At 39.9% G+C, this 21,990-nt stretch overlaps 1 protein-coding gene across 13 annotated transcripts in view; it reads left to right on the forward strand.

The window, feature by feature from the left end:
• ELAVL2 (ELAV like RNA binding protein 2) overlaps positions 1-21,990 on the forward strand; it is a 174,169-nt gene that overhangs the window by 125,254 nt on the left and 26,925 nt on the right. For all 13 annotated transcript variants that reach the window (XM_041004393.1, XM_041004395.1, XM_041004396.1 and 10 more), the window contains one exon: positions 11,320-11,423. In XM_041004393.1, coding sequence (XP_040860327.1) covers positions 11,320-11,423 — 104 coding nt within the window. The remainder of the gene's footprint in view (positions 1-11,319; positions 11,424-21,990) is intronic.

The raw sequence follows: 21,990 nt of genomic DNA on the forward strand, positions 1-21,990 counted from the left end.
CTGTTTTGCGTCACTCTAAGCCTTGCTTCATTTCGCTTCGCTTGTTTGCTGTAAACCTGCATGTTGGTGGCTCTGCGCTCAGGTAGGTATTTGGTGTTTGTTGTTCAGGGTGTCTTTGACCTGCTTCTTGCTTTATACTTCTCCACAAATCTCTCTTCGCCATGCGCCTGTGTTCTTAGTGTATTTATCAAGAAGTCTGAATTTTATCTCCTATTCTGAGACACTAAAGACTTCTCTTTTTAAATTTCATCCTGATTAAGCATGACACGCCAGTAATTAACTTTTCATGTTCCACATATCATGCCAGCTCTCCCTGTTGACTGTGTTGCTTTAAATTTGTGTGCGTGTTGGAGGACAGTGACCATGTGGTATTGATCTTACCTTCTTTTCTGCAGCTAAGAAACCACACTCTGCTTCTGAAAGCATGCTAATGCAGTCTGCTGAGGAGAGATGTGTCTTGTGTGGGAGACAGTTTTGGCAGTAGCAGACATGTTTGGCTTTAGCCGTGAGAGTTGCTTTCTGAATATCTGGAAAGGAGTATGTAAATCAAGGCCCATTTGAAATGAATCATTTTTTTTATAATGCAGACATTTCTCATCTGTTTTGTGATGATGGACTGGTTTGGAGGGTTTAAGTGTTTTGTGCACCTGCAGGATGCTTTTCTCTCTCTCTCTCTCTCTCTCTCTCTCTCTCTCTCTCTCTCTCTCTCTTCCTGCTATACATAGTCTCTTGGATGGATTAAGAAAACTGAAATACTAATACATAAATAATAAGAACTAATACATAATAATAAAGAATGGAAAAATGGCAGCTGTATTTGGAGATCACATATTTTGCTTGGAGAGTTGTGTGCATAGGACTGTCCCTAAAGTAATTGCTGTGTTCCGTCAGAGGTAATGGATTGAATAGCAAAGACATTGAGTTTGGAAAGGTCAGTTCCTGCATCTAAACCTTGCTGTTATTTAACATCTAGTTGTGTATCTTTGAGCAAGATAATTATCATCTCTGAATCTTCAAATTTGTATCCGCAAAATGATTACATGTAATATAGGGACTGCAAATTCCTTGACAACACTTTAGTTAGGAGCGGTATCATTTGCTTACAGGCAACCCGGTATGAACATTGATAGAGCATTGACAACAGGACTTTCTCCACAGACTTACTGACATATTCATATTGGCGAGTTTGAGCATTTAACCTTCAGGATATAGAGATATTTTACAAAAAAATATGCATTAAAGAAGAAAATGTCTTTAATGAGTGTATTTTTTATCATTGTGGACCTGGTGAGATTTATATAGTTTCATGCTTCCTATTTTTCTGGACAAACAGCGAGCTCTCAACAGTGGTTTTGCAACATTCTGACATAATCTTAAAAAGGGCACGGAGCTAATTATAGTGTGTAGGGCCCTTAAATGTATTTCTTGCAATATCTGAATAAAAATGATCTTTTGCAGAGCAAAAAACCTATGAAGAGTCTGTGCTGCTTCTCAGTGGCCTGGTTAGTGGTTTCTTTGTGTTTGTGCATGGCATGCATGATGCAAAGATTAACACCAGCTGGTGGCACAAGAAGCAGCAGATGCCCTTGTTACCACTGCAGTTGTTGACTGGTTTCCTTCTTTCAACGTAAAACTTTCTCCAGAATATGATACCTTTGCGTCCAGGCTAAATGATGTTTTACTGGAATAACTCCACAGCCTTTTAAGTGAACACGTGATGAAATGGGTTATGTGAGTCCATATGCAATAGAAAGGTATTTCAAGCTGTATAGAATTAATAATTAACAAGGGAACAAGACTGTTGCAATAGATGCAAACCTTCAACAGAGAACCATTGTGCCTTACAAAACGCTCTCTGGTTGTTAATATCCCATTTTATTATTATGTTTTGAACTGTCAGATCTGACTTTCTGGTCTGTTTTGTTCTCATGGTGGTAGTGGCTCTTTGAGGTGTAAGTGCTGAGTCTCTGGTAGAGGTACTGTCTAATTCAGTAGGTAATGACAACATTTGTTTTCATGATACTGCCGCGCTAGCTCACACTCTACTGTGAAACTTGCTCCAAATCAAAATCTTGTCCTGTGATGTCTAAACTAAAAGGAATTGTCCCCCCCCCCCCCCCCCCCCACACACACACTTCAGAGAAGATTTCTTGTTCTACCATTCCTGGTCTTGAATGCGAGGCATCTTAGTACATGGTGCAGTGCTTGATAAACATTTAGAGTATTTAATGTGCTCTTTCTGTTCCCCATAGACTACAACTGAATTGTGTGGGAGTTCTTAATGTTGTCTGCAAATGTGATGTATTAAGAACCCACAGTTTTGCCAACTTAAGCAAGGTCACGCTGCATTGCCAGCAAATTCATAATTACTGGGACTGGAATTGTAAGAAAATAGAGCTCTACCAGTTGCATAATCAGAGGGTAGATATGGCCATTAAAATTAATTTGAGGAAATATCCTGTTGCTGAGGACACTAACTGCTCTTTTTAGAATTAGGATGCTTAGGTTATTTTTACCAGATGATTACTATTTACAACCTTGATTTCAGCAGAAAATTTGTAAGTTGAATTCCCTGCAGCATATTCATGTATCTGAAGTTCTGAAAACCACATAGAAAAGAGGAGCTTTCTGTCTCAGGTCAGCTTTATTAGCGTTTGGGTGAAAGATGAATCTTTGGGTGAGTCTTCTGTATTCTTTGAGCATCTAGGTTGAATTATCCGTCTTGGTGATAATCCCTAGTAACGTCTTTTGGGAATCTGGTAAAGATACTGAGGTGGAGCGAGGCTGGGTTGGGTTGTAGAGTCTCACCAGTCGTACACCTCCCAGATTGATCTCACTGAGGAGAGGGCAGCAGGGAAAACCTGTTTCATCTGACCTCAAGATGTTGCGTGTTTAAATGGGAGGACTGGTTGTATCTGGCACGCTGTAATGGAGGAGACTCCCAACTAAAGCAGTTAAAATTGGGAGAGGCCGGTGACTGAAAAGTGTTACATCCCTTTATTCCCCTAAGATTCCTTCCACCCTTTCCTCTGCTGTGTGATATGCACATGGTTTTGCTGTTTCTAAGGTTTGAGATGCTAAGGACGCTCCCTGGTGAAGTCTGGCATGCATGGCTTTAGTGCACAGCCTGTCTGAACAGACACACAGAATGAGTGCCCAAGAACAGAAAGTCCATCTGAAGAAACACAGCACATTTGCAACTTTCTTATGTGTTTGAAAAGAAGGATGTTAGGAAAGAAGGAACTGGGTCTTTATAAAAAAAGATCCCCTTTGGCATGATACTTAAATTTCCCAAATTATTTGCTTTTTAAAAAAGATGTGCAAGTTTACATAGGTGCTTTTTGAGGAGAAAATCTGTTTTGCTTTTCTTCAAGTATTGCAACATTAGACCTTAGGTTTCTAGGCAGTTACAGAGTGGACCATGGTGGACTATTTCTGCTAACTAGGATTTTGAAAAGACTCATGCTGTTTTTATTCTCATTTATTTCATACAACATTACTACTACTCTAAATGAAATAATAGATACACATCAGTCAGTCTAGTCACCTTTTATTGTTCATTCAACTCTCAGGTTTTTACAGAATTCATTCTGCATTTTATTTGACTTGTGCATGAATAGTCTTAGCAGACTTAATTATATTAGTGAGAAAGCACTTTCAGCAAAATTATATGCTGACATCCCATAATTCATACTTACAGATTTATGAACCAGATTTATGTAAATCTATCAAATTACTCTAGATGACATTAGTTTTTTTAAATTGAGATTTCATTTTAATGATATTTATAGAAAAATTTTACATGAAAAATTTTGCATGAACTATTTTAAAATTGTATCTCATATACACTCCCTTTTGCAGGAGAATCCTGTAACATTTGAACATCTTGTCTCCACATGATCGGCAATCCATCTGGTGTAGTGTGGGGACATGGGGGGCAGGTTTGTAAGGACAGATCTCTTTTGAACTGTGAAGTTCTGGAAGGCAGACACTACTGTTCTTTCATTTGTTCATTCATGCAGTCGTTAACCATTTAATTAATAAACTGTGTTAGAATTGTTTTTTGCCAGGAAATAAGTAGGGCTTAGCTTCATTCAACAATCTAGTATGCATTCAACACACACATACAGAGTGAGGTAGAAGTATGTCAGGGACTGAGTGAGGACTAGGAAAGGGCTCTGAGCAGTGTACATTGGGCTGGATTAACTTGTGGAATGAAGTGATCTCAGCGAAATTATCCCAGAATAGGTGGTGTTGGTTGGCTGAAGAGATACGTGTTCCTGACCCGGTGACCTTGGTGCGTTTATGCTGTATGTGCAGGAGTAGGTGAGGTAAGCAGAAGCCGATGACAGACTTGGATACGAAAGTATAGTCCTATTAGTCTTTTAGGAAGACCATCCAAACACTGTCACAGTGCAGAATACTGGAGGTTTAGCTGACAGCAGCCCACGGAGGAGGGGGTGATGGGCCAGGATATTACAGCCAAGGCAGCATATGAAAACTGTGTGGTAGAACTTGAGCTGAAATAAATCTACTTGTCCATCTTAAGTCTGTAAATGTCTTTTCTGAAAGTCTTGGATCCTTTGTTGTTTAAGGATGATCTCTTACTGTACTGTATTTGTCCTTTTCTTGCTCCGATAAAGGATTTTAAATTTCATCTAATTAGCACGCAATAGTGTATTTATATGAAGTGCAGTATAATGTTTGAGTAACAGCACATACTTTGTATAACGAAGCGATAGCTGGTTAGCATGTCTGTCACATCTTTGTCATGAAGACATTGAAGATCCTCTTTTTCTGGCTGTGTTCTTAGCCATAGCCACCTTACAATGTAATAGGATATCAGAACGTATCTTCTAACCTAACTGGCCACAAGCAATGCCTTTACTATATAGAGTAAAGGAAATGGAATGAGGCTATCAAGGAAACGCCTGGTCTGCACTCCCCTCTGCCGCAGAACTTCTGACAAGAGTCAGGACGTGGGAAACCTTAAGTGTCCATCAACAAATGGGTCGCTGAAGAAAATGTGTGCATACACAGTGGAGTGGCAAAGTCAGCTACAAAATCGAACTTAATATTTACATATTAGCTTTCTAATCTACTTCCTGCTCTTGTTTCCTTTTTATTAATGACTCTTCTTTGGGTATATTGTGGAATTAAATCACTTTGCCTTTCAGAATGGTAAAGTCGATAAGAATGAATTTTTTGTCTCTTATTTGTATTCTCAGGCCTAGACTTGCCATAATTTTTGAACAGATGAATGGAAAACGTGTTAGTAGATGGCTCTTTTTTAATTCAAAAATTTGTTATTACAATTTCTTATTGAAGAGAATCTCATATAATACTGGTTAGCAAAAATTAATGTATGAGCTTTACAATTAAGAATTGCGGCTATTGCCTTTAGCTTTAGGCCGGGGGGGTGGGGAGGCAGGAATTTGATATTTTGAATGTTGGTAGTAATTTGAAGGAGAAAAGACTAAATAAAATGACCTTTGAATGAAACAGGTCCAGAAGATTGTGTATTTTTAATTAAAATATGCAATTAAAATTTTAATTAAAGTATGCTATTAAAAGCTATGTAGGTGGCAAGGGAATGGCTGATGCTTTGAATTACACACAGTTTGGGATAAATTGGCATTTGCTGTGTTTCCCCCAGTAGCACTTTGTGACTAAATGGAATCTCTTCCTATTCTGATCTCTGTGCAGCTTTCGGTAGTCCTTGTGAGCCATTCAGAGGTCTGTGGAGTGTTTCAGTTCTGTGTTATAGATCACTTGACCTTGGTTCTAAGCGGCTCTTTTTTTCTTAAATAACTGTTCACCTTGTGCCAGTTCTAAGTGATTCTTCTGTCTTGTTGAGAAGGGATGCTTTTCCGTGGCATGTATGTTAGATTAAAAAGGAGGATGCAAAATAAAAGTCATTCATACACAGCACCATACAGAATGCATGTGTTAAAGTGCAGTGTTGTCTTGGGATTTTGAGTACCCACGTGAAGGTCATAGGTTGTGTGACTGTTCAAATAGCTTCCTCCATAGTCAACGTGTAGAATCTCTATGCATGGGACCACAACTCCTATCATTGATTGAAAAATTCTGAAGCACATGCAACCACATGTAACTTGAAAGGCTAACTGGGGACAAATGGTTTGTCTCTCCATGTTTTCTGATGATTTGTTTGGTAGGCAGAGGTGTGTCAGGAGGGAGTGAGGGAGATGCTGATTAACTTTCTCTGGGCTGGTTTTGCATCCCAGATGGTTGCAACATTGAGATCTGGACCAGACTGACATCGGAAGCCAGGCACTCTGTCCTGGTCTCCCACATGGGTGGCAATGGCTGTGGACTTGGGTCATCTGCTGCTTCCCAGATGCCAAAGTAGGAAGAGGGCTTGGGTACAGAGCAGCCAGGATTTAAACCAGATGTGGGTTTGCTGATACGGGTGCAGAGCCAGGGTTCAGATCCAGATATGGATTTGTAGATATTAGGTGCAGAGCAGCCAGGATTCCGACTTAGATATGGAATGAAGTGCCTCAAGTGGCACTCAGTGGGCTGCACCTCAGTGCCAGCCCCTTAACGCCTTTGTTGGGTTTTAGTTACCAGGAGGAGCACTTTGGCCTGTTAAGATAGGATTTGTTGAAGGATTTTTTTGGGGGAAAAAGTTAGCTTTAGCAATTTGATCTGAATTTTTTATTTTAGTTATTTTTTTTCCGGAATGGTTATACTTGAAATTTAAAAGTAACTTTTTTAAAGCAGTGATTCTTGGTTTTGAGATTGTCAGCATACATATTTTAAATTCACAATGACTTGAAAACAAACTTTAGCTGATCTGAATAAGTGATCCTTAATTTCCCAGCCGTCCCTGGTGGATGTGCCCATTAGTATTTGATGACTACAAGGATTGAGAATGTGGATCTGGGCTGAGTATTTTGGGGGCAGAAGGGTGTCTGACATACCTACTCATGTTTTAAAAAATCTGTGCTCACATGTAAAAGCCAGAAATATGTGTTGCATAGATAAATCCAGTATACATTGTCAAAGGAATAAATAACACCGAAGAAATTAATACATAGTGAAGCTGATGTTTGCACCAAAAGTATAGAAACTTAACATAGTGGGCAAACATGAAGCACCTTTTTTTTTTTAAAGATTTATTTATTTATTGGAAAGTCAGATATACAGAGAGGAGTTGAGACAGAGAGGAAGATCTTCCATCTGATGAGTCACTCCCCAAGTGAGCGCAATGGCCCATGCTATGCCGATCCGAAGTCAGGATCCAGGAACCTCTTCCAGGTATCCCACATGGGTGCAGGGTCCCAAAGATTTGGGCCGTCCTCGACTGCTTTCCCAGGCCACAAGCAGGGAGCTGGATAGGAAGTGGAGCTGCCGGGATTAGAACTGGCGCCCATATGGGATCCTGGGTGTGTTCAAGGTGAGGACTTTAGCTGCTAGGCCATGCCGCCGGGCCCATGAAACACTTTTAATGTAAAACTTTGACACTCAGTGCCTGGCTACATGCTTCAGTCATATTTAAGATAGTCTGTGTGTAAGTCAGCTGCGAGCTGTGCAGTAGAGAGAACAGCATTTGAAAGTACTGGATTCACAGCTGACTTTACTCCTTCCCGCTGCTGTATTGATTGGTAGAAGTTGACTCACCTTACCATGCTTTATATTTCATTTCTTCTTGATTGTGAAGAATCTGAATGTTGAAAATGATTAATGTGAGGCTAAAATTAAGCAGTGAAAATGTAGCTAAAAGTTAAGAATTGAGAACCTTGCCTATCTTGGTGTCTAGGATGTCTTCATGTATTTTAAGTATCTGGTAAATTTTTGCTGAATTGGCTAACTTGCTTTACAGTGAAATCTAACATTCTCACCTCTTTTGGGTAACACTACTAGCATTTTTAATGCATGCACAAGAGTGGATTTAGGAATGCAGCCTTTCAGTAGTAGAGAAATACTTTCATATTATTTTGTTTTAAATTTTAGCAAAATTGTGCTTCAGTCACTTTCTAATGGGGGAGGAGGTGCCACCAAAGAAATTAGAAACTAAATGTCACTTGGTAAACTTAGAAACGTTTTTCCAAAGAGAGATTATTTAGTAATAAATGTTATTTGAATAAAGTCAATTTACAGATCGTAGATACTGGATAGATTTTTTAATTTTGACTAGTTGTGATTGCTTGAGGAAACCAGGTCGAAGACCCATTCAAGGAAATAAGCCGTAGGATGATTTGTTGATAATACCTTTGGTCAGATAAGTAAGCCCAGTTAGTTTTTCATTCTGTTAGTCAGCAAATCTTCGAGTCCCTGCAACACACTGGGAGTGACAACAGCTGGACACACCTTTGCCCTTTACAAAATGATCTTACCTTCACAGGTCCTACTGCGCCTAACACTGACCTCAGAAACAGCAAAGAAGCTGTTCCTAGAAATGATAGGCAACTTGGAGACGAGCAAAAGGCCATCCGTCTTTATCTTTAAGACAGGCAGCTGTCAAACCTTCAGTCTTCCCTGCAGAATATTTTCACATACCCAGACTGTCAGCGTTTTGCTCCGCTCAGGAGCCGCAGAAACCCCGAGTTATTTTCCCGTCATTAATACTGTGTTTTCCAACCTGGTTGTGTGACACAGTCACCAGATTCTAGCACTCCGTAACAGAAGAGTAAAATCAGAATTTGTGTGCATTGGATCAGGCATAAGGGTTTTTTAATTTGTTTGTTTTGTTTTGCTTTGTTTTAATGTTTTCCAGATTATTTAGCGGCCTAAACTTATGCCCAGTTTGGTCACCTTTCCAAAATGAGAAACTTTTCCTTAGTTGAAAAGTTGATGTTTTGGGGATTGAATTTACTTAAATGTGTGTTTCATTGATGTCAACTGCAGAATACCTTCTATTTTCTGAGATTGTGTCATCATTGAGCCAGAGGAGAGAGGAATCACAAAAAACTTTTTCTGAAGCAACTCCTACTTCTCACAGTTTTGCCATTTTTTGGTGGGTTTGTTTTTGACTTTGGTATTTTTTTTTTATTGCTTTCCCACATGCTATCAGTGGCTGGGATGTCACCACTATGCATCATTGTATACATGTAGGAACATAGGTGCGTGCACACACACAAATATGGCTCTGCAGGCTTCATGACCGTGAGCCACTGTAAGAAGTATTTCCTTAAGCAGAATTATCATTTGGTTGATCATGAGTATGCTTACACAAACCTAGCTGCTGTGGGTCATTCTGCAACATGTGAAACTATGCTAGCATAATGAGGACATATGATATTAAGGAGATGTTTTTCTCAGAGCGTGCTCTAAATAATGCTAAAAAGTATAGGACAGAAAGTCTAAGATCTTGTAATAGGGGCTTATTACCATTAGCAGTTATTATATACTGTATACAGTTCTGTGTAACTGGTAGTAGGTTTGCCCATACCAGCATCACCATAGACAAGAATGTAATACATTGTGCTGGGTATTTTTTTTTAAAGGCTACCTATTTTTATTGGAAAGGCATATCAGATTTACAGAGGAAAAAAGAGACAGAAATATCTTCCACCCACTGGTTCACTCTCCAAATGCCCAAAACTGAGTCAATCTGAGGCCAGGAGCCAGGAGCTTCCTCCAGGTCTCCACATGAGTGCAGGCTCCCAAGGCTTTGGGCAGTATTCTAGTAGTTTTACAAGCCACAGGCAGGGTGCTGGATGGGAAGTGAAGTAGCCTGGATAAGAACCAGTGCCCATAAGGGATCCCAGTGCCTGCAAGATGAGGATTTAGTCTTTGAACCCCATTGTGTCATGTCCTTGTGCTAAAAAAGTTGTATGGGGCCAGTATATTGGATTAACTGGCAGCTATTCTGCACAAGAATCAAATTAGATCATCAAAGACTGGTGAGAGAGAAGGCAATGAAGTCTCTAATTTCCTATACTGTTCCAAATATACTCTTTTTAAAAAGATTTATTTTTATTGAAAAGTAAGATATACACAGAGGAGGAGAGACAGAAATATCTTGTCTGCTGATTCACTCATCAAGTGTCCAATGGCCAGAGCTGACCCGATCCAAAGGCAGGAGTCAGGAGCTTCTTCTGGATCTCCCATGCAGGTGCAGGGTCCCAAGGCTTTGGACCATCCTCTACTGCTTTCCCAGGCCACAAGCAGGGAGCTGGGTGAGAACTTGCCTGCCAATACACTAATCAGTACTCATATGGGATCCCGGGTGTGCAAGGCAAGGACTTTAGCCAGTAGGCCCTTCGAATATATTCTTGGGATCCTGTACCTGTGTGGCAGACCTGGCCTGGAAGAAGCTCTTGGTTTTAGATTGGCTCAGCTTCAACGATTGCCGCTATTTGGGGAGTGAACCAGTGGATGAAAAACCTTTCTCTATAAATCTACCTTTCCGATAAAAGAAATTTAAAAAAGAAAGCAAGCTATATCATACAGGAACTTTGCAGCTCCATTAGAGGACCACTGTTGTACATGTGGTAAAAATACACCCTTGACCTAAATGTCATCATGTGGCACAGGAACATATGTATGTATAGAACAGTTCAATCGCAATGCTTTACTAGTTTATTCATTTTCACTTTTTTTGTTGAAAGGCATAGAGAGAGATTTGTTGATTTTCTCCCCAAATGCCCTCAGCATTCAAACAGAGCCAAAAAATACAGGAGGCAAGGTCCCAGTCTTGTTCTCCCATGTAGTTGGCAGGGATCCAGACAGCGAAGCCATTACTTGATGTGTTCCAGCATGTATTATCAGCAAACTGTCTCGGGATGAGCCTGGACACTCAGTGTGGGATCCTGCTGTGCCAGAGGCCCACCTGATTCTTTACCATTTCATTTTAGACTCTGAGATAATTATATTTGGGAAAGACTGGAAACGTGTTGGGGTACAGTTTCTAAAACACTGGTAGGTTCCTGACTGATGTTTGCCATCTTCTGATTTTATGGGTAAGGAAATTGAAGCTGACAAGCTGTTGTCACTGAAGCTCTCTCAATAGCTCCGTGGAGATTTGCACCCACGGCTTTTGAAGCTGAATGTTGCCTTGCTGCTGGCACACTGGCTCAACCAGGGCATGTGTGATGGAACACTTTGGGGATGTGTAGTTTTTTTAAACAGCAGTGCCTGCTGAGTCCAATTGATGTTTAAAGTTGCAAATGTAGTAGACAGGAGATGAAAAAAGACTATGTGTATATTTCTAGAAGAATTAATGGAGAATTCTTTTTACTACTGAGAAAATATGCTGGTGTTAATGACAAGACCATATGCCAAAATGAAAGTCGATCTCTGTTGATGTGTAGAGCTAATGTATGCCTTTTTCCACTTCCCTTCCATTAGGGCAGAGCTTGGGATATGGCTTTGTGAACTACATTGACCCCAAGGATGCAGAGAAAGCTATCAACACCCTGAATGGATTGAGACTTCAAACCAAAACAATAAAAGTAGGTTTAAAAAGTGTTATATATGTGTGTGTAGAAGTTAAAAAAAAACACGATTTGTCTTTAGGTTTTCTTTTTCCCACTCCTCTTCATTTTGAACCCATATATACACTTCTCTGGGAGAGGCAGCAGAGCTGTTTCTGTTTCTTTTTCTTTTTCTTTTTTTTTTTTGAGTGAAGAGTGGGAAGTGGCTTATTTATAACCAAGCATATTAATAGGACAGGTGCAAGTTTCTTAGATAAATGCTTGAAGAAGCATGTTGTATTATATCCTTTTCCCTTATCGAGACAGTATTTTCCCTCACTGCTAGAGGAAATCTTAGCCCTCTTTTTCCAGCAGTGGCTGTACCAGTCACATTCTGTAAAATGCCAGGGGGAACTACTGGGCATGGTGAGCTGTGCAAGCTCAGCCACAGCTTCCCAGCTCTCGGCGTTGTTGTTGTAGCATGGAAACTACTGCAGTCCCTCCGTGAACGAACTGATGCGATGCACTAGAGCCTTCCTTATGGCACCGAAACTTGATTTTGATAGACTGTCACAAAATATTCTTTTTATTTTTTCCCGTTTAAAAGTCTTTCCTGGCTCATAGGTCATAGAGAAGTGGGTGGCGTGATGGCTGCGGTAATTGTGCGATAGTTTGTTTCTGCTGGCAGGTTCAGCTCACTGTGAGTAGGCTGAAAGAGCCTTCATGACAACAGAGATATTTTTCCTGCTCTATTTTTTCTTTCCAAGACTTTCTGTACATAATTTAGCAGGTACTGTGTGTGTGTGTGTGTGTGTGTGTGTGTGTTTCAAATAATGATGTGGATTCTCTCTCTGGATAAGAAGTTAATCCAGTGCATAGTATAGCTTTCTTTTCCTTTAGGAAACAAATTGGATCTTGCCTCTAGCCAGTTCTTAGTACCTGTCCCATCAATTTACTCTCCAGTGTTCTGCGCAGACATTGCCAATCAGTCATGGCAGTCTTTCTCATTCAGTCTAGAATTGACTCCCAAATATTTTTCAAAACATACGCTAGACAACCTCTATCAGTTGACCCAAGTTAGAACCTATTTTCCACCCTTGATTTAACAAACCAGCACAGTATGTAGCCTGAAGTGGTGAGGGAAAGTTCATCAAGGCTGACTGTAGCATCCTTCTTGCTTAGAGACTTGTCTGGAAGGTTTGTATTTGTTTTTTCAGGTATCTGAAAATGCAGTATCATCCTTGTGCTTAAACGTTACTTTTCTTAAAATTGTCAGTTAAGATAATTTGTTAACTCGTGGTAGTTTTGACAGCTCATTCTTTATATTTATTGGCTTGTAAGAAAAATGCCTACCAGCTCTTTCATCTGAAGGTGGCTGTATGATGCCTTCTAAATTCACTTGGATGTAGGATGTCTAAGAATTCTAGAAAAATGTCCTATGAGAATATATACCCTTCTATTGCACAGAAGCAAAATTTAAGAAAAAATATTAGAATATAATGCAATATACTAAAAGCTTAGGTTTCGTTTCACAGTTTTTCTAAATTGCTTTTTGTAATTGTTCACACCGTTCTCCCATATTTTCTGATTGCCTCAGATTAATATCTGGAGGTATTAAGTAATAATTGATGACTTTTTACAGAAAAGGTATGCAGTGTCCAGTTATAGCATTTAGAAGTTTTGTGTGCTCTCCATTTTATGGCAGATATTTGTAAGCCTTCCCGTCCCCCTACTTATATTAATTTTTAGGGTGTTAGCTATGTTACCTTAGTTCTGACAGCCTTAGTTGTGGTTAAGAAGAAAAGGTGATGGGTTGAGGCGGCTCATCCTGGCCAACACGTCTTCTGCTCCAGAAATAACCACACTTCCCTTCTATCCTTAATGAGTCAGTTCTTTTGCTATGTGTTCTGACTGCACTAAGATCCGGAAGAAGTAGACATAGGGGGAAATACGTCAGCATCGAGACATGTTTGTGGTCCTCGAGGAGCTCGTGGATGACAGCTGCTGCCTTACTGCCCATCACTCAGCCTGCTCTCTTCAGGGCCCAGCTGCTCGGGCTAAATACATGGAAGAAAGGGCAGGAGTGCCTTGTGGCTTTTATGCTGGGACATCTGCTGCTTCTCTTCTGATTTTCTAAAATGGACTGGGGGTAATGGGGAAGCAGCAGGCTACTTCTTTCCCCGCCCCCACTTGGTTCCTGCAAAAATATCAGATAACAGCTGGTATCCTCACTTTGGCCGAGATTTCTCCGAGAGGCAAAGCAGACCATTTTCCAAAAAGTATATAGCATCATTTTGCTTGTTTCTTCTTGCTGTGTTTCTTCTTCTTCTTATTTGGAGTTAGATAGGTTTTGTGCTCTTACTACAAGGTTTCAATCCAGGTTTTGCTAATGTTCACAACTTTAGGTACTTTTTGGAAGTTGCGTTTAAACTGTTCTGTTCCTTGGGATGCTATTCTATAAATTAGTGGCTTTTGCTTCCTGCTCTTCATCCTCATGATGGTTGTCATGCTAATCTTCCACAACTTTCCTCATATTACTTTCTATTCAGAATTCTGTCGTGTTTCTCTGCTATTTTACCATTTCACTTGGCTTAGTTTGGGAAGAATGATGCCAGTGCTATTGCTGTTCTTCACTGTAGTTGCACTGGCTCTTCACTTGTAACCAGATCTCTTTCCAGCCTCTGCATATGCTGTGTAGCACCCACTCCCTGGTGTACCCCTTCCCACTCATTTTTAGCTTGTTGCTAAAGTACCTTCTTACTGAATTGTTTCAGCTCCTCTTAAGTTACCTACTCCCTGAGTCAAGGGGATTCAGATAAAACTGAAGTTTAAATACCACTCAGTGCTCCCATCCAGGTGGAGACCTTGGTCATACAGTTAGCAAAGACCAGGCAATTGATGACGGAGCTGTGACTCAGGTCCTTGTCTCCTAATGCATATATTAAAACTCTGCTTGTGACACTGTTCTGTACTTTACTAAACTACAGAAAATCAATCAGTGTATATAAAAAGAATATACAAATGTCTCTATACTCCTTGAATCTAGATTGTTGTTCTGTCTTCCATGATACATAGCATTTAGTATGCTTTTGGGAAAAATTCCTGGTTATTGGAATATTGAAACAGTGAATCAAATACTATGAAAGGTGGTTTATTTAGCAGTTTCTCCTGGGGCTTCCTAATAGCATTAGCCCAGTAGGGTTTTGTGCAATAGATGATATGTTGGATAAATGGCATATTTTCAGTGTTTCTGCAGTGCATGAAGCAGTCCCTCAGGCGCTGTGAGAATCCTAACGTACTTGTTCCCAGCCTTGGTTGCATCATTACCTCGAAGAGTGTGAGTTAGAAACACAGGCTCTAGTAGATCACTGTCCACAAGAGAGAGCTGGCAATCTGTATCTTTTCAGGAGTTTGTAGAATTCTGCCTAGATGCTCTTTTATAGTTAATTCTATGACCCAATGCATTAATCATTGTCTCTTGTGGGAGTATTCCGTGATAGGTCAGTTTTTGCAGTTCAGAGTAGCTTAGAAATGAGAAAAAACAACTCATTGTTCGTTTCATGTTGGAATGGCAGTTGTATATATTTTAAGTGGTAGCATCCATAGGTTTTGGGTCTTTTCTTTCACTTTGTTCCTCTGGTACAGTGCTGCATCACCTAATCTCATGGGCAACAACATCACGCTGTTCCTGAATTACACACGAGTCAGTGCTCCTAATATAAAATGTCAACATTAAGGATGTTTTTATCTTCTGATAATAGAGTAGTAAAATGTGTGATACATGTACAGTTCAGGAGTCAAGGAGGGAAGAAAAAACATGGCATGCTCAGAAATTATGGGCTGGTGGTTGAGGGGGTGAGGGTAGGGATTGTTAGTCATCAGAGCCTCTGGACTCCATGGGAGCCTCTGGACTGTTTGTATTCTATATTTACTGTGTTCTGTACTACTTACTATTAAAACAAGGTCTTAAGTAAAATGTAGATAGTTTGTGAAACATTATAACTTTAAAGCCAGTACTTCTGACTAGGTTACTAGTGTCCCATTTAAATGCATGATTAGAAAATTAACTTTTTTTTTTTTTTAAAGATTTACTTAGGCAAGGTCACAAAGAGGGGCAGGAAGAAGGAGAAGAGAGCAGAAGGGAGAGGATGGAGGATGAAAAGGAAGATATTCCATCCATCGGTTCACAACCCAGATGGCTCTAACAGCCAGGGTTGGACCTGGCCAAAGCAAGGAGCTTACTATTAATCTTCCACATCAGTGGCAGGGGCTTCAATGCCTGGGCCATGCTCCACTAGCTTCCCAGGCATATCAGCAGGGAGCTGGATAGGAAGTGGAGCAGCCAGAACTTGAATTGGGCCCAGGTAAGCTGCCAGAGTCTCAGGTGTCTCAACTCACTGCGCCGCAGTGTCTGTCTTATAGGAAAAATAGTTTATTTTCAGAAAAATAAATTAGGATAGATTCTTCCTTCTACCAGGTACTCAGTATGGGTGATTATCACATGGACAGGGAAATGCGAATGTCTGGTTCCCAGCGTGTCTCCCAAATTCTGCTATTACAAGGGGCTGAGGAAGGTTTATTTTTTTTCTGATAAGAAAAGAGTTGCTTTATCTCTGTAAAATAACAGCTGTTGTGTGAAGGAATAGAATGTCGTTATTAATGGTATGAGATACTTGGGGAAAACAATATTTTCTGAACTCCTCAAAAGAAGAAACCCTGCCTGGAAGTGTTGCCAGCATAGGTAAACTGCCTCAAGTGCTCTTGGTCAAGTACTCTGTATCTCTTTCTTGAATAATCAAGCATAGCTAAACCAGGCCAAAATATGCCTTTCCATAAAAATTATCAAGTACTAAACAATAACATGAAATTTGTTACAATAAGCCATTATTAAATACATGGAAAAATTCAGCCATATAAACTGGAATATGAATCATTAATAGCAATGCTCCTTAAAGCGTTCTGCTTGAGAGCAGTTAAGCAGAGGTAATAAACTTTTACTGTAAGCTGTATTGCTTTTAATTTTTCTTCAGTTTATACTTTTCCGGAAGCAGCTTATTTTCTCTGTGAGTCTCTGAATGTGCCTGAACCTATCTTCCTTATAGAGAGTCTATCATTGTGTTACCTGGGATGCTCCTTGGAAAGCATCAGGGGCGCACAAGGATGCTTAAAGTAACATGGAGTGAAATCCTGGCTATTTAATTTATATAACCAACAAGGAGGATTGTAAGTTTTAAAGATCTATTTTTATTCAAAAGTCAGATTTGCAGCGAGAAAGACAGAAAAATCTTTTGTCTGCTGGTTCACTCCCCAAGTGCTCACAGCGGCTGGAGCAGACTGATCTGTGCTGTAGGTTTTATAAATGAGACCCTTGAAGTTAAGAGTAGCTAGCTCTTGGGAGCATGTGATTGTGGCAATATAAGGGGAAACCTACAGAAGTAGTATTTGGATTCATTTAGGAAATTGCTGCTGTTTTTCTGTGTATAAGTGAGGTAAGAAGGAGGGAAGAGTATCTTTGAAACTTGACAACTTTTAATAGCTTAAAAAGTAAAAAGTATTTGCAGGTGTTTAGTGATATATACAAAATTGATTTTCTAGTAATGAAGCCGAGGAAGAAAAGATTCAGGCAAACCATGTGGACCTTTACAGAAGACACTGGAAAGAATAGAAGTATGTGACCAGATTTGTTTGGACAAGCTAGCGTTTGGACAAGATAAATCAAAAACTGAGCTGGTTGGCTAGGGACATCTTACTGCCTGAGATCACTTCATTTTTCTGCTTTCCTTGCTGTTGTATAAGCACACCACCAAAAGCTCCTCTAGCACCTGCTTGCTTTTCTGCTGTTTAAGCAGAAGGTGGAGTTAGGCTTTCCTGTTGTTGTGACTTAAGAGCCAGGAGACGCATTGCCCACTTAGTTTGGCTTGAGGGTGCTTGCCATAGTTAGAGAGAGAGAGAGAGAGAGAGAGAGAGAGAGAGAGTGTGTGTGTGTGTGTGTGTGTGTGTGTGACACATTTCCTGAGAAGCCCTTAGCCATGCGATTGGGCTTTCGCCTCTCTATTTGTGTGGATTTATGCAGGCACAACAGTCATCTTTGGGAGCCTAGCCTCTGCATTCCTGACCAGTGAAGTGAAACTCAGACCATGGAACTTATTCAAAACAGTGTAACTAATAACACCATAGGCACCAGAAAGAGGAACTTGGGATGCATGCTACTGATGTAAGCATGTTCTGCTTGGAATTAGGATGCAGATATCAGTGTAAATAAACAGGTAGGGGGCTTTATTGTGGTCCCTTTACTGTCTTGAGACTTTGTAAACCAGGTCTTTCTGTGGAGCTGTCCCTTCTTTGGAAGTGGAAGGATTTTGGCGTGTTAGGCTGAGCGCGTGTGGCAGCAAGACCTTCAGTTTGAGAAGAAGACTGGGGTTTTGAGGTCATAGCAGCTAGGTGGATTAATATGCTTTATTTCAGTTGTAACTGAACAGTAGAAGGATTATTATAGAAATCTTGTCAATCTGTTTTGTAGGAGGCTACAAATTCTTCAAGACTGTCTTAATGGATGATTCTTGCCAAGTCTTATTAGATGCTAGTTGGAAAAGTACAGAAAAGTGCATTAACACTGTGCTATCTTTAAATTTGTAGACTCTGAAGTCTGAATGATGATTTTCTTAAAAAAATTTATTTTACTTGGCTTCTGCTAGACTTTCCAATGGTTACCTTTAGCATCAGCTGTAAACCAGAAGTACTATCTCAGAATGAACTTGAGGAGGTTTTATTTCTAGATGTTTCTTGGCATGATGCTTATGGACAGGCAAAGAGGAGTCTATTTTTATTTGAAAGACAGGGTCACATGGAAAAAGAGAAACAGAGGTCTTAACCTCTGGTGATTTACTCCACAAAACCTCAGTGACTAGAGCTGCTTTGATCTGAGTCAGGAGTTTCCTCCAGGCCTCCTGAGTGGATCCTGGGGCCCAAGGATTTAAGGCATCCTCCATTGCCTCCCCAAGACATAAGCAGGGGAATTTTATTGGAGGTGGAGCAGCCGGTACAGAAACCAGCACCCCTATGGGATGCCAGTATCACAGTGGGTGCTTAGCTTGTTGTGCCACAGTGCCTGTTCCTAGATGCTAAATCTGATCCTAGTATTTGTGTTCTCTTCTGGTTTCTTCATTGATAAAATGGGGGATATGGTGTCACCAGTCTACAGAAGTACTGTGAAAACAAGAACAAAAACACTGTTGTTCTCAGTGTTCTCGCCATATTGAGTGTGTTTCCAAAATCTTGTTTGGGAGAAATTATAGCAAAACACAGTTTTACTTGGGCATGAACAGTCACAAAGTTTAGTGTTGTTTGAGTTTTGTTGGGTGTTTTAGTGTTAACTGCTTCTTTTATGTTATGGAGAAGTTAATAGGGGTGGGGACAATCATGCGAATGTGCTTGGCTCCTTAGTGCAAGGTACCTCCTCCCAAGGGAATGAGAAACTTAGTCTTTTCTACACAGATTTGGGAGTTACTAAGGAATCTTGACGTAGCCCCTGAGTTGGCTGCAAGAAGGTCACAGAAAAGCAGAGACTTGATGTAGTCTTGGAAACCGATAATCCAGAAGCAGCTTTCATCTTTGAGTTTTGCTCACTGGCTGCATTTAGAAATTTGGTTGCCTGCTTTAAACAAATGACTCTCCTGTTTCCTTTACTGAAAAGATTACAGAATCTTTGAGAGTGGCTCTGCCTTCACAGAATCAAACCCAGTGGCACTTGCATGCAGACTGGCCAGGTGCCTGGACTCCCCAACCAGCTAAAAACTTCTGGCCTGTTTGAGTTTCCGGAAACATCTTTGTAGGTTTTGTAGGCTTTGTTTACTTTGGTATTTTTGCATTTGTTAGTAATTTGTATTCTTCTGCTTTGCTCTGAAGCTCTGTGAGAATTTGTCTTATTCGGCAGTTAGCACCAAATGTGGATGGTAAGGAGTAACACTAGACCTCCGGCTTTTATGAGCTCCCCCAGGAAAGCTTCATAAGCTCCAGAGTTTGAGGGTTACTTATTTAAATCTCTTTACACAAGGCATTGCCAAAATGTTCATGTTCATCAGACTCACTTAGGGTGGGTTGTTTGACACGATGAAGATTTTTAGACTCCAGCCAAGATCGATTAACTCTGATCATCGGCAGCACAAACTTGTGTCTCAACAGCAACGACCGGCCAGTCCTAAGAGGCAGTGGCCTCACCTGAGCTCCAGTGTTTAGCTGAGATGAGCAGTTTGTCCTTGGGTACTCTGGCTCTTGTTTCAAAGCAAATCGACATGTAAACAATATTATTTTCACTTGTGAGCTTTATGAGACCGTTTGAATGACTGGGGCTTACTAGTGTGCTTTAAATGAATATAATGCTGATTTTATCTAGAGAATGTATACTCTCTCAAACACCCATATACACAGTCAACACAACACAACTTGCTCATTTTTTAGAGCATTGCTAGGTCATTATATATTTGAGCATGGCCACTATATTAGCATACTTTATTACTAGATTCTGTGAGTATTTGAGGTATTTGCAACATGGGAGCATCTATTATTTAAAATGGAAGTTTCATAGAGTAGAGGTCGGGAGTTGTATGACAGATGACCTCTTATGAAAGCTGTTTTTACAATTTAATAAAAATTTGTGTTGATTTATAGGCTCATAACCACATCCTTTCCCACAACCTGTAGTACCTAAATATGAATACCTCATCCACCTGTCCAGACAGTAAATGGGAATTTGTTCTGTCATTTTTAAGGACTCTCAGATATAACATGTTGGTAAATATTTTATAAGGAATACATTTGCTATGTGCACTCTTCATTTAGAAATTTTTTGAATTTTAAACTGAATCATATTCCCCTGAAACCAAAAAGAAGGATGCACTTCTGCTAGAAAGACTTAGCATGTAAGACTTGCTCAGATGTGTGTCAATGCATTAGTAGGAAATTGTCATAACCAATGGTTTTCTTTAGTGTTTATCATTAATTGCCTCTTTGGGGAGTAATGAAATATGTTTGTCTGCAAATGACCCTGGCATACACAGTCAAATGACCTGTGAAGGTGAGTTGTAAACGCATCCCTCTGACCTCTGTACTTTGTTCCTGAGTATGGAAGAACATTGATCTACCATGTGGCAAAGGGGATACCACTTGGAGGTTTAATTACAGCCAGTGAGTGTTATTGATGCTATCAATCAGGGAGACCCAGAGAGAGAGGGTCTGCTGCCAGATCATTCTGGGTAATTAAATACCTCTGAGCAGACATCTCGAGGTAAAGAGAGGTGCATCTGCAGAGATCAAGTAAAAACACTTTGAGAACAAGGATAAAGGTGGTTGTCTCCTCCTTTCTTGCCCCTCTTTTAATTTCTGCATGAGTTCCACAAACGTCATGTCTGTTTATTATGTACTGCAAAGCCTGATTGTTTTCCTATTTTTCTTTTCTTGTATGGTCTATACTTTTAGTCACACAAAGGGCTTTAGGAATGCAGAATTTTTTTTTTTGTTAAGGCGGTTTGGAGGAATATACAGCTCAGGTGTCTAATAGATACTTGAGTAATGAAGGATTGTCTTTGAATGAGACTATTAGTCTTGCAAATCAGTTTTTTTTTTTTAGCTGTCTCTGTAGTTATTCTCTAATGTGTAATCTGGTTCAGACAGAAAATATTTTAGTAGATTTAAAGTCATAAAACACTTCGTAATGTTTCAGGGTTTATCCCCTTAAGTATTGAATAATTATTTCACAGTTGTGTAACCTATGTCATATTCATAAAATATATGTAGTTAAGATTTCCTTTGGCTCACCGGGGAAGGGCTTATGAATTAACATTGCTTTACCCATGTTTCCCCTCTGTGCATGTGCATGTGTGGCAGATTTTCATCCTGGTCTATTGGAGAGATGATGGCATAGGCAGTCCAACATGTTTCTGTCACTGTAGCCTTTTCTTTCTTTTTCAAAATTGGTATACAGTTTTACTGTTTGAGACTCATCAAAGACATGCTACCCTCAAAAGAAAATGTGTCGATTTCCTCACTTGGTCGTGGCTCTGTGTAAGTGTACTTGGGTTTCAAAGTCAGGTTGCTGAATGACTGAGACACATCCAGGTTCTCCAGACTCGTGAATGTGGTGTTCTCCTCTGCTGGAGGTATGGATCGTATATTTTTAAAACACAGACATTCGAAAGGGGGTTATTGAGTTAAAATGTCTCATCCTTTGTTTAAAAGTGTAAAATTGTTAGGCATTTTGCAATGTTTGGAAAACAAACAAAAAAACTACATTAGAGGCTTAGCAAAGGTGATAATTTCCTGCTAGAGGGATGTGTCATTGGTTAAGGCATTAATGCTACATGGATGCATGGCAAGGTGAGCTTAGGAAACCTCACTGTGTTAAAAGCTCCTCATGTCTGCCGAATCCTTGCTTTTTTTCCTCTCCACTTTCTCCCAACCCCTGAAAAGGACAAGGTTAAAAAAAAAAGTAAAATTAACACAATGCATTTTATCAAAAGTTGGTTTTTTTCCTACCTCTGTAATTTTGACTATAACATGGTTTGAGGCAGGGGAGATATGTAATTCAATAAGCACTTAATTCTTTAAGAAT

This window comes from Ochotona curzoniae, unplaced genomic scaffold (assembly GCF_017591425.1).
Source record: "Ochotona curzoniae isolate NIBS_2020 unplaced genomic scaffold, NIBS_Ocur_1.0 scaffold_3208, whole genome shotgun sequence".
Lineage (NCBI taxonomy): Eukaryota > Metazoa > Chordata > Mammalia > Lagomorpha > Ochotonidae > Ochotona > Ochotona curzoniae.